The sequence below is a fragment of the Microtus oregoni genome, unplaced genomic scaffold, assembly GCF_018167655.1.
Source record: "Microtus oregoni isolate MIOR12 unplaced genomic scaffold, Mior012 000132F_ref0000261, whole genome shotgun sequence".
Lineage (NCBI taxonomy): Eukaryota > Metazoa > Chordata > Mammalia > Rodentia > Cricetidae > Microtus > Microtus oregoni.
In genome coordinates this window covers 726148-739670 of record NW_024544775.1, presented here as the reverse complement: position 1 = coordinate 739670, position 13523 = coordinate 726148, and the positions used below count along the sequence as shown (strand labels likewise).

Sequence of the window (13523 nt, the reverse complement as noted above, 5' to 3'; positions counted from 1 at the left end):
GAAGTAGCCTTTTTCTCCGGACACTCACCACATTTTGTATACATTATATGCATACATTCACTATGGAGTAGTTCACATGATGTCCTCTTTCAATGTGACCCTTTTAGCTGGAAACCTTTGCCCTCTTAAAGGCTAACTTATAGGGTTTTAGCACCTGTTTGAAAAAAAAAAGATCTTAGATAAATAAAAGAACAAATGAACCTGGAAGGAGATAATGGAGGCACTGTGACTGGGTATATAAATATTTGCCTTACTTTTACAAGCTCCTAGACCTGTTTCATCTCGGTCGCTATGCAGCAATCCCGGAAGAGTCAGTTTAACATGCAGCCACTGTAGCTAGATGACTTGTTTCCAAGTAGAATTATTTTATGCCCCACATGGCAGGGGACACTTATCAATGTGTGAAGGCACTTGGCGGGGGGTTGAGCTTATTAGACAGTATTACTGGGATCTGGTGTATAGGAGTCATGGATGTTGTTAATAAGCTATGACACATGAAACATCTACCACTCCAGAAAACCTATCTGACCTAAGATCACAACAATGTCCATGAAGGACATGAAATCCTCATATAGATTTATGAGTCTATTATAATTGTCTGTTTTGTGAGTTCTTGCCTAAAATATTGTTCTGGTTGGGTCTCTCTTATAAGAAAAGAGTTAGGGTGCCATAAAAGATGAGATTTTTAGTGAGCCAGCTCTCTCATACACACAAAGTAACCAGAAGATGGGGAAATGATCAGTTTGGGGTTTGATTCCTAATTCCTGACCAAAATGAATGGCTAGCTTTCTTAGAAAAGACGCACAGTTGTAGCTAGCACCCAGACACTCATATTTGGGTGTGTGCGGGGGAGGGAACTACATGAGCTCTCCTACAAAATTTACAGATTCACCTTTCTCAATTAAGGATCCTGAGATAACTGGAAAACAATGAATGAATTTAAATGTCCATTTTTTTTTAAAAGACTCAGCTAAAATGTGAAGAGATTAGTCCCATCTTTTGCTTCGAAGCAAGCCATACATGAGTGTGGGGCAGTAGGCAGAAGGTGTCGGGACTGAAATCATGTAGAGATCGATAAAGGATCACCCAGAAATCTTTCATCTGTCACAACTGAACATTTTCCTATTGTTGATAAGAATTATTTCCCGAGTATACATAGTGGAGTAACATATTTGGGTCTTTGTACAGCAGTTAGTCTTACAGCAGTAACTCATGGGCCCCAGAGAATCAGAAGTGCTTAGATCAAGAAGAAAAGGCCCTCAGCTATTCTCTTGTCCATTAGTTTTCACCCTTAAAACACTGAAACCCACTGTTGTCCTTTGGTAGTGTGGAAGAAGACTGTATCTGGACAGTCCCCTGGCGAGTTGTGCAGATAATCCTCTACTGGTAGCTAAGGGTGGTCCCAAGGATACACATTCTCAGACACTCTCCACTCTCAAGGTGCAGGGACAGGGGCAGGGGCAGGGGCATGGGCAGGGGCACATAACTCTTGTAGCCTGAAGGCAGCAGATGAGGAGAAAAGCTTTAGGTATTGGGAGTGTCAGCCACAGAGAAATCTGTGTGCATAAAGACGGCAAAGGACAACATCCTCTAGAATATTTTATTACATTCTCTGGTCCTCAGTTTACCCATCTGCTACCCAGGAGGGAAATGACTTATTTAAAGCTTTCAACAAGTGAATGATGGACAAAGACAATGGAGGAAGAGCGTTCAAGCATCCAATTACCAGCGATTTTTCTTGGCTTCCAGCAGAGGTACTGCAAACCCTAGGGCATAAGTAAACATGCAGGCCAAACACAGGTGTACAATTTAAATTTATACTAGTACAGGCCTAATGGAAACAGTTCAATTGTACAGGAAATTTTGGAAACTAAGGGTAATTTTAATGGTTACAGAGATAGGCAACCACACTTATGAACTTCAGAGTGAACATCCAGAAAATGTGGTGCTGGTCCTGCCAACAAAGAAAACCCATGGTTCGTGATACACCAGTCTGCCCACCTGTGCAGTGTCATCTGAGCATGGCACCTCAGGGACTTTGCTATATTCTACCCAGGGGTTCTCAATCTGTGGGTTGCGACCCCTTTGTTGGGCTGAACAATCCTTTTACAGGAGTTGCCCATGACCCTCAGAAAACGCAGATATTTACATTATGGTTCATCACAGTAGCAAAATTACAGTTGTGAAGAAGCAACAAAAGTAATTTATGATTGGGAGTCACCATAGCACGAGGGTCACAGCATTAGCAAGGTTGAGCACCACTTAGAAACTACCCTGAACAAGTTGGTCAGGCCAGACTGCCTGACTCAGGGTGATGCTACTGAGATGATGTCATTCATTTGCTTCCCTAGGCTCCTCCCCCTCCGCAGCACATCCTTTGGTCATAGCTAATGCTCAAAAGATGACCCTCTTCCTTGCTCAAACCAAAGAAGCAGTGGGTCAATGAAGGGTAAAGGAGAAATGACAGCACATGCTAAAATTTAGGTGGGTGAAAGAGGTCCTTTTCTAGAATAAACAATTTCCCTCTAAGTGCCTTATATATGCTAAGTACATCTTTGCTGGTGACTTATATTCTAACCCTCATGGGCTTTTAAAGTTAAAATCAATTTTAGCTTTGATTCATTTTCTTCTCATTTCTTTCTGGGGAAGCCAAGCTTCCCCAGACTATGTCATGATAAAAACACCAATTCTCACCTCACTAAGGTCAAGGTGTTCATAAGGTTTACCGAAAGCACACCCCTATCCGAAAGCCCGATGTCAAAGAATTCTTTCTCTTTCCATACATTTGCAAGGTTAAAAATTAAAGGGGACATGCAACTTCATTTTCACACTTAGAGATCAAGAAGTTAAAGATTTTCTGAGATCATATTTACTTTTAACCTGGAGAGTTTCACATTTCTTACTAGAAAATCAGGGAGGCATGCTAAGAAGGTTGAAAACTGATTTATGTATTTATAGAATTCCCAGTCAGGGTCTTGTATGATCTCCAGTTCAATGTCTGAAAGGTCGATGAAAACTTTGACTTGGGATCTCCAGGTCTTCTGTCTGTGTCTGTCAGTATTTGAGTAGACTTATCAGGTAGGTGGGACATAGATAAAGGTGGTATCAGGGTGATAGTGTTGGGTGGCCAGTTCATCCAGTAAAGGTGTTAGCCAATGACTGGTGTACTGGGAGAGGACAGAGATCGGTGACCTGGAAAGGGGATGGCAGAATTTAGCAAGGACATCGTGCTCAGGGATATTAATGTTTGGGGCAAAATCATGGTCCTGGTGGCATCAGGCATATTAATCAGTCAATCAAAGCATCCCAGGTTCAGGAAAAAGCTCTAAATCCCAGTTTCACCTGTGAGACAGTTAATTTTGGACCCTTCCTCCTGAAAGGGAATTCCAGTTTAACCTACATCCTTCTTATATCTGGCCATTCAAAGTATCAGGGACAGTTGTGGGACAGGACTGGAGAAAGGCCAGGTCAGAATTTTAATGCCGATTCACTCACTAACCAACAAATAAATAACGATAGTCATTAGAATGCCGGAGGATGAGACACAGGGATGAGGAGCAGTATTCATGCCGTCGAAGGCCTAGTGACTTCCACACCGAGAATGCTTTGTGCACAGGGTATGTGGTGCCACTGTGCCAGCCATTTGAGGCTATTTATTCCAAGTTCAACAACTTGAAGTACAGATGGCATCACAACTTTATTTAGAAAATGGGCACAAAACACATACCACTCTCCATACACACATCTTCCCACTCCCAATTCTTGGTAAGAGACTCTGTAAAAGCATTTTGAAACACTTCTCTAGTGATTGAGACATAAGCCACCAGCTCTCGTACATGCCATGGAAACATAATGGAGATAATGTCAAGACACTGTGAAGGCTTAAGACCACACATTGTCACAGAACCAGAAACAGAGACTTCTGGTAAATGCATTGGAGGAAATTATGCTGATTCATTTTGAGTCAATTGGAGGAATAAGAAGAGTACAAAGAAAACTCTCACTTAACAGGCAGTTGATAAAGTTCTCCAAGCCTCAGAACCTCTTGTTTGTATGGCGGTCTCCATACAAAACACCAAGGAATATTCTGTTTGGCGGATCAATTGCGTGATCAGCTTTCAGGTAGCATTGATCCCCACATCTCTTCTATAGACGGTGAGGAAGTGTTGCTCTTGGTTTGGAGACGATGTTGACAGCACTGTGTAAACATACAAGCTAGTATTGCAGGAAAAGATAATATAGAACTGCAGGGCCTGCGCTCTGAAAAAGGAGTGTTGTTCTTGGGATTGTGGATGCTGGAGGCCGCCTGAAGGCAAGTTAGGCGCATAGCAGTGAGGATAAGCAGCTACAAGGACCCAAAGCCAAGCTGCAAAGGCACCTTTGTTGATGGCTTTGATAAGCCTACAGTTCTTCATCATGTGGAGTTTAAGGTTAAAACACAAATCATCCATGGGGAGACCACAGCATTAGCTTCGACAGAGAAGAAGATGAAGGAGGAGGAGGTGGGGGAGGAAGAGGAGGACGACAGGGGAGCAGAAGAAAGTTTAAAACCCCAACCACAGATTAGAAAACACTGAGACGCTTCTCTGAGGGTTCTCCTACGTGTTCTACGATGGAGGGGTCCTGGCTGAATGAGTCCAAGCTAGCATGGGCTTCTGCAGAGCTGGAACTGGAACGGCCTCTAGCCACAGGCAGACCACCAGGTGTGCTCATGAACATCTACAATTTGCAGGTGCTCCACACCAATTAATTTATGGCAGCCTCTTTCCCGTCAACCCATGAAAGGAGGCTCACTTTGGGTTACTGAATCAAGGTGGTGTGGGGACATTTTGTAAATCAGGACAAGCTCTTGTCTTAGGAAAACCAGGATCCAGGGTCGATGAATGGAATGACAACGTGTCATGGTCTCTTGGACTACTCATGAGTGGTCCTGGGCCTACTTATTAGTTGAGACACAAGCTTAATCACCTGCACTCCCAATCTCTTCATAGGACTGAATCAGCTACCAGGTAAACCTAGCCAACTTCTCAGATTCTGTCCAGTGCAAAGTTTTGTGTTTCTCAAAACCTGCTGCTTGTTCTTTATTGCATTCTATGAGGTAAGTCCATACGCTGCCATGAGAGAATCTTTGAGAGTTGGTCAGGGTCTTAAGGATATAGTAACGAATACCTAAAGACTTCCCTGGAAAGAGAGTCCAGCTCTTTGTCTTGTACTGTGTACAGGTACACAAAGGGTACTTGTCACTGTATGGTAGCCTTTGCCATGTGACAGCCATATGCACAGGGGATTAAGATGGTCATAGGAGCTGGGCTAGGCAAAGGTAAATAGAGTTCAGAGAAAGGATGCCAAAGGTGTTAAAGGCAGTCTGTCCTCTCCCCAGCCTCCTCCGTTCCCACGCAGAATAGTACTCCCTGTAGCCCTTACACTTCACTGTTTGAAGTCTGACCTGCTTTTCCTGACTCTACTTTATTAAAGCGAGCCAATGCTTTGTTGAGAGTGTTTAGTTAAGTGTGTGGAACTTAGAACTGGATGCAGTAAGAACACACTGAGAGCTCTCAAAGTTTGTGTTTTGATAGTTCTCAAAGCTAAAGTCTATATGTTAGTTAAATCATAAGTACTGGAGTTAGCACTTCCTTAAGATTTCTCTGATCATGTTCCATTTATGTTTTTTTTTTACCATCCTATCATATCTAGATCATTTCTCTTTTGACCTATTTTTAATCTGGTTCTTCTACACTCATTCCTTTCAATTTATTCTCATTGCTGGTATCGTTTCCCAGGTGAAACCTTAATAGTATTATTATCTATCTTAAAACTCTGTAAGAGCCAAGGGGACTCACAACTGAATTATGTGTATATCTGTTTCATCTTCTGTAAATTGTGGGCTTCTTGAAGTCAGGAATATGAGTTATAATTTCCTCTTTGAAACCAAAAAGTATTTAAAAAATACTTTAAGTCTATTTGGTGCCATTGTTTACAAATGCGTGTGCTTATTTTTCTCACTGGCACCATCTAGAGTCACCTGGCTTGCTCCAGCATGCTGAAATCCAGTCTCAAAGTCAGTTTGTGATATCAAGGAGGTCAAGGTGACACAGTATTGTTGATGTACTTGGCCATGGGCCATGACATTAGACACATTACGGGACTCTTCTTGCCTTGGATGACCATCAAGAAAGCAGTAGTTGAAATGTCTGTGGCTTCCTCACTCACTTCAGCAAGAAACCAAAGGTTTAAATTACTCTTTCTTTGACAGTGATTAAAGGGACACCCTTTAATGTTTATCAGCTTCAACTGTGACTCCAATACTTCTTTGAAACATATCCAGTATGTCTTGGCAACCTCTAACGGCCATGTGGGGCTTCAACTGTAGTGGGGTAGAGTTTGTTTAAAAACTAAAATCCCCCCACTGTGCAATTATTTCCTGTTGAACAATAAGAGCAGCAGAGTCTTCCAAATAAGCATTGGGACATTCTGCATGTGCTTATAAGGAATGCTCAGAAATACAAAGAGAACATGACTTAGTGAATCCTGCTTCCTTCAGAACACAAATCATTCTAGGTAAGTTTTTTTCTCTTTTTTTTTTTATTTTATTTTTTTATTTTTTTTGTTTTTTTTTTATTTTTTTTTATTTTTTTTGTTTTTTTTTGTTTTTTTTAAGTTTTTTTCTCTTAAATGATAAAGATGCAACATGTTTTATAGAAGCTCTCTCTAGAGTGGGGAGTTAAAGATATAAATTATGAACTTTGCCTATAAGTTGTATTAATAGATTATACTTATTGTATATTTCTGTATATATATACATATTATATTTATCATACCTAAATAGTACATATGCAGTCTATAAATATCAAACATGTGTAACTAATGTTCCATCCTGTGGTTAACACTTTTGTTTTGACTGACCTGCTTACAACTTTGACAATGATTTTCATCTGATGGATTTGGCACATACTCTTCCTTCCTTTCCATACACAGCCAATTCTTCAAGGCCTGGCAAGTCCTGTTTCCAACCATGAAGCCCTGTAGACTGTGTGTAATTTGACTGAAACTGACTACCTTAAGTCTACTTTCAAGAGAAGCAAATATAAACAGGGTGCTCAGGTACAGTGGGATTTGCCAAATGACTTCTCTCTTGTTTACAAAGGAAATGCTCAGTAGATACTTGTTGATTTTTAAATGCATATAATAGAGCTCCTCCTTGCTCACTCATGCACTGAACATTGCCCAAGTTGGTAACTGGATGAACTGTTTTCTGTGTTCATTGCTACTGCTATGCAGAATGATCATTTCCACAGTTCATATACAGAGCTGACACTCTAATTTTCACTATAATTACCTAATCTACAAACTTATGATAATTCCTGAAGACTTACTTGTATTCTTTATGGCCCTAAATTCAAGATTTAAAAAATAGGAATAGCTGAAGAGTTGTCTATGCACCAAACTTGGTGACTTAATGATTCTAAGTTTACTTTGAGTAAACTTGTTCAGAGAATCTTGATGCTTTGTCTTCATTATGAAAGCTAGACATTAAAGTGGCAGTCCCTCATCATTTCCAGCAGCTCTCTGTGGCCTAGCGAGACAGAGCTTCTCTGCACAGAGGCTTCTGTGAAACCAAAGGGAATGCCGAGCTGCTGACTGACGCATCTACAACGATGGACAGCATACGTTATAATGGGCATTTTTTACATCTATCAGATCTTTATGGGCACTTCTCAGCAGCAGTATCCACGTACAGCCAGTGGATAGAGCAACCTGGTAAAGCCTTGTAGCAATGACACAATTTGACTATTTTTAATGATGGATTAAGAAATTCTCCATGGGGATAAATAACTTGCACTGAGGAGGAGATATAGAGCCTCATATTAAGTATGAGTGAGAAAAAAAACCACACACACTATTACAAAATTTTAAACAGTACAAGGAAGACACTGTTCAATGTTTGGTTCCTATGAAGTTTTCCACAGGGAAATTATATTTAATTAAAAAAAAATCCTCTTAGACCCAGTGTATTTCTCGTTATGTATTTGCCCAAACAAGTAAAGCCCTGCTTAAAGATTGAAGAGTCAACATTCCCTTACCATACAGACCTATCATCTTCAATCTAGCTCCAGGGAATATGCCTTTTTTTTTTCAGGTGATTTCTTCATGATAACTAACTCAGTAGTGACACACATTGCACTGAGCAAACAATAAAGAATGAATTATAAAACTATGCTTCTTTTAATTCTCCATCTAGATTTTTAGTCTGCCTTATATTAAGAGAGGGAAATTGAAAATCAAATAATTTGATCTAGACTTGGCAAATAAAGGAACACATGGTCCATGAATGTCATCTGAGATCATGATCCATGTTGTATCATGTGCTAAGTTTGTAAGTGGCAGATAATCACACCCACCAGTGTGGATGAGCATGCTTAAACATGCTTGCCTATATCCTCTTAAGCAACCAATATACCCTATGCACATGGCATTTTAAAGAAATTTTCTAGAATACTTAAATATTTTAATTTGCTTAGTTTAACAAGAAAAGAAAGAGAATAATGCTTCTTTGCTAAATTGTTTCCCATATAGAAGAACTGGTAAATATATTTTCTTACTGTTCTTTCTCCAAGCCAACAAGAAGCCAACACAAATTATTAGAAAGAAAGTTAAGCAGCTCGTTTGGGAACTGGCTGTTAAAATCACCACTTGGTGTAAGGGGCTCCATTCTTGCATTCACTGCAGCACAACGGTCAAGACAGGAAACAGCACAGGCTTAAGACTGAAGATCTATAGGACATCCATGTAAGTAAAATAGGTCAGATATAGAAAGAAGAATAAACATGATTGCATTGATATGTAATTTTAAAAAGAAACGGCCAAATGCATAGGAGGGACTGTCATTCATAGAGTACAAAGTAGCAAATATGCAGTATTAACATGGCCAGTATCTCAATGGCCCCAAGATGACTGTAGCCAAAGACAGATTATTATCTTCAGGATTTCTGCTGAAGTAGATCATGGCTTCTTTTGCCACAGAGAGAGAAAATGGGTAATGCACACACACACACACACACACACACACACACACACACGTGCGCACGCACACACACACACACGTGCACGCACACACACACATACACACACGCACATACACACACACCTTTTAACATTCTATACCATAAATATATACAATGAAATTCATTTAAAATAAGCCACTATTTTCTTTTTGTCCATCACTCCATGAAGTGGAAGGCTGCTCCAATGTTTAAGCTGTTGAGTGGGCGCTGGAAATTCTCTAGGCTGGAAAACAGTTCGAGCTCCCTTCTCTGAGTCTGGGATGCTTTTCTCAACCATTTGAAAGATTCTTAGGTGGTACTTTTCACTTCTTGGGCTTTAAAGTCCCTCAAGCCTTGCCCCGCAGACTGAAAGTCACCTCAGTGAAGAAAGGAGAGATTAAACCACCACGACTTTGGCACGGTAGAGGAGCTGAGCTGTCATGCTTTGGCTCAGACCCAGGGTCTAAAAGCAGCCATGGGAAAGCTGCTGAAGTGGAGTTCGCCATTCTCCCCACGTCTGCCTTGCATAATGTTGACATTATAACACCAGAGAGACCCAAAAATATTTCAAACAATTATGACTTCTTTGCTATAAATATTTTGGAATCGCCTTAAGAAATAAAATAACACATTCCATCCGTTCCCCCCTTCTAGGCTCCTCTTGACATCGTCAGCAGCTCACTACTGTGCGTTTATTTTTGGTCACAAGGTCAGCAGGACACATTAAGGCGTTAAGTCGCCTGTTAAACTGTGTTTTCCAACACGAGCTGGGTGTTGAGTAAGGGAGTCAGCTACTTTTAAAGCTACAACCGAGCCCAGTGCCACCCCAAGGCAAAAAAACACATTGTTCCTGCCCTCAGGTGAAACCCAGGCAAAGGAAACTGCCAAGTGTTCAAGACAGTTTTTGAAAAAAGTTCCCAATGTCTTAGTGAGGACACTTTGTACCCCAGGCAGACACCCCACAGCCACTTTCATTGTTTGTTGCTTCTGCTATGACATGTGAGTCTGAAAATATTGAGTCAGCCTGGAGGATATGAAAGGGAAGGGAACGTATTCAGACAGTCAGGGCAGCTCATGACTCCTGGGTGTATCTGTCACCTAGCTCAGGTGTCTTCTCCCCTGTAACTTAGCCAAACAGAAACCACACAGAGAATAAGAGAACAAACTTGTTGGAAATCTGCAATTGCCCTTTTCAGAGAAAATGATTAGGAGGACTGCATTCCATGCTCTGGAAAAGACTACATGATGCTTAGTCACAGGTGAACCGAGCAATTAGTAGGTTAAAATAATTCAGTAAGATTTTAATATCTCCCCCCTGAGACCTGCTTGTCTTCATCATAAATGGCCCCAGCACACTATGCAATATTGATTTCCAATGTGAAAACACCAGATGCCCAAACCGACTACCACAGCCCTTCTGAACCATCCCCAGAGCAGCCCTGCTGGTTTATGGTTTTAAAGCTAAGACAGGTTCCCTGCTAGTTGCTCTGAAAACTGAGACAATCTCCTTCATTCCCTAACACCACAGGTGAGAAAAGGAAAGGAGGACTTACCCCAACTTCCAGAAAACGTGTTGCTGGAGACCGCCAGTGCCAAGGTTAAGAGCACCCGCCAAAGATCCATACCTGTGTGACCTGCAAATCAGAAGGAGCACAGACAGAGTCAGGCAGAGCAGCGAGTGACCGTGGTTGTAATACTACATTCAAAACCCGGTGAAGCCCGGAGTGAGCTGATGGGACATGTGTGGAAGGAATCTTAGCAAGTCTTGCATTGCCTCAGACTTCGGTATTGTCATACTTTTCATGAGTATGCACAGCGGGTTGGAGTAAATGCTATGTCCTGTGAGCGTTTGCCTCAGGAAATAGCATAGCAGTACAGATTTTCAGGTCCTGGCCTATAGCCCCAGGATCACCTCACAGCAAATGACCCCCACACACTGCTTCAATCACAGGGCACATTTTTTTTAAGGACCAAATGGCTTAATTGATACTAAAATCACTGTACTGATAAGCCTTCGCAGGGAGGCTTAACTGGAGGGAAGCTGAAAGGCGAGAAGAACTTTCCAGACATCAAGAGAGGCCTGGTAGGTTTTGATCTTGTGAAGACTGTGTGCTCTGAAACACCCAGGAATATGTCCACCAAGAGCAAGCAGTCCTGGTCTTTCTAACCATTTATGAACTCATGTGTGCCTGCACCTTCAGCCCTTCAGTCTACTGAATGAGGGAGTGATGAACGTGTTCTGTCGGCACACACCTTTTTTTTCTGAAGAAAATACACTTCTCTGGAAAAGTAAACGATGGTGCTTATGTCCAGGATTCGCTAGGGAGAAGTCCGGACTGTTTGGAAAGAAACTCAGTATCCTGCACTTGCTAGAATGATCAGTGAGTTGGACAGTTAATACCAACTACTTTAAAGCTCAGTCCCAGCATTCCATAAAACTGCCCTATTTACAAGTCCCCGAGGCCCACCTGGTTGCCACACCTCTCTGAACTGCATTTTTACCATTGTGCAAACTTCACAATGCTGAAATAGTTCTCTTTGCTCTCCCCAGTCATGCTGAAACGACGAGCAAGAATGTTTGCTTTCATGGGTCTGCAGGTGTGGTTCCGAGGGAACATCCATGGAATTCTGAAGGGTTATAAAATGTCAAATGTTTTACATTTTCCTTTGGAGGTAGAGGACAGCCTTCCAATTCTGTGTTCTCAAAGCATTTTTACTTAAGAAAACACATCTTTATGCAAACTGAGGATTTTCTTGGGTCTGAATATATTTGCACACCTTCCTACATGCGGGTGACCCTCCCCTGCCAAACACTGCCCTTTGGGATCTCTGGTAGCATTAAATGTGATGGTTAATGGGGAGATTTCGAGCGAGTGGGATGTTACTAGGACCCCCACACTTTTATTCTTAAGTGGAAGACTATGGGATGTTGGCTTGTATTATGTACGGTGCAAGCATGAATCACTAGCACTGTCCTCACATCTAAGGATGTAGGCTGTGTAACGTTAGTTTGGAGCCTCTAGCAGAAATGCATTAAATGGCTAGACAAAGCAAGTCATAGACTGAAAGTGCTATCATGTGGAATTTTCCATATATATATATATATATATATATATATATATTAAAGGAAGGAAAATTCTCTACAGCACTAGAAACCCTAAGACATTGAGGAAGCAGACTCTAAATTTTAATAGTGGTAATTTAACTAACCATCTCAGAACATACAGTCAGGTCAGAAGCTCCGGCCATCTGCCATCCTGATAGTGAACTCTCAACTCCCAGGTTGTTTACTTTTCTTTCCAATAATATGAAAATGTTTGCACTTCTTAGAAGACACCATCCCTGCCTTAGAAGTCAGGTCTTCTGTAATTGCGTCAAAGAGACCAGGCAGGTGCCAGAAACAAGTGGGGTTTGGGTCAGACAACTAGTACACAACTCTCCAGTCCTCAGACGTTTGTGCATTCTTCATTCTGCGATACCAGAGATTGATGCCCAGAAGCACTGCACACATTAGGTAGGTTCCACCACAGAATCACATTCTGCCTTTGTCCCCAAAAAGCTGCTTCTTGCACATGAATCCTACTTCCCCCAAACAAGGAGCTAGAGTTACTACAATGCTCTTATAAAGCAAGCATGGCTCCACACGACACATTTTTCTGTCACAAAACAAAACAAGCAAACCAGAATCCCCCAAACAAAATTAGCCAGGGGTCTATTTCCACACATCCATCACAGAAACAGGCATATTTAAAGTTGCAATTCTCCCCAGTGGGAAATCAGAACAGCTCATTGTCACCTGGAGCACACTGAGAAGGACTAGATTTGTAACACTCTAAGCATAGGAACCAGGAGGTCAAAGGAACATTCTACAGGAGCTAACATCTTTTTCAGCCTCTAGTCTCCCCTCTCCTTTCATTGATGTTTCGGCAGATAAAGTCTAGGGAACTTGCCATTGACTTTGAGAACTTGTCCCTGGCGGCTTTGCAGAACTCCAAGTGGCACCTCCTTGGTGACAGGTCTCTTCTATACTAAGCTCTCGCTGAGATCAAATGTCTTGTCTGACGTCTACATGTGTCTCTGTGAAGTTGGGAGAGGGCAGAGTTCCGTCGCCACACAGAGTTTGGAATTAATTTAATTTATACTGTGCCAGATGCCAGAAAGAGAGATTCCCCTTCCTCGAGCTTTCTTTGCCCAAATGTCCAAACTTATAATGATCCATTAACCTCGAGATAGAAGAGTTCATCCAAAGTGCCCCTTTAAGAGACACATTTTAAGGCAGGCATTTTTCCCCCAGAGGAATATATCAAATTTAATTTTTAGACGTGCAGTATTTTCCTAGGGAAAAAATTGTTATTTAAATTTCTTGTGATATTAATTCATTCTTTGGCTACAGACTCCTGGCAAAGAAAGAGGGAGAAAGTGTTTTTTTTTTTTTCTTACATAATGGATCTCACACCATTTCCATTTTCAATGCCTGAGGCA

The 13523-nt window shown here is 41.5% G+C and overlaps 1 protein-coding gene across 2 annotated transcripts in view; it reads right to left on the bottom strand.

Annotated features, from left to right (window-relative positions):
- The window catches only part of LOC121444546 (growth hormone receptor-like), a 265658-nt gene that overhangs the window by 123491 nt on the left and 128644 nt on the right, over positions 1 to 13523 (bottom strand). For both annotated transcript variants that reach the window (XM_041646371.1, XM_041646372.1), the window contains exon 2: positions 10595 to 10675. In XM_041646371.1, coding sequence (XP_041502305.1) covers positions 10595 to 10675 — 81 coding nt within the window. The remainder of the gene's footprint in view (positions 1 to 10594; positions 10676 to 13523) is intronic.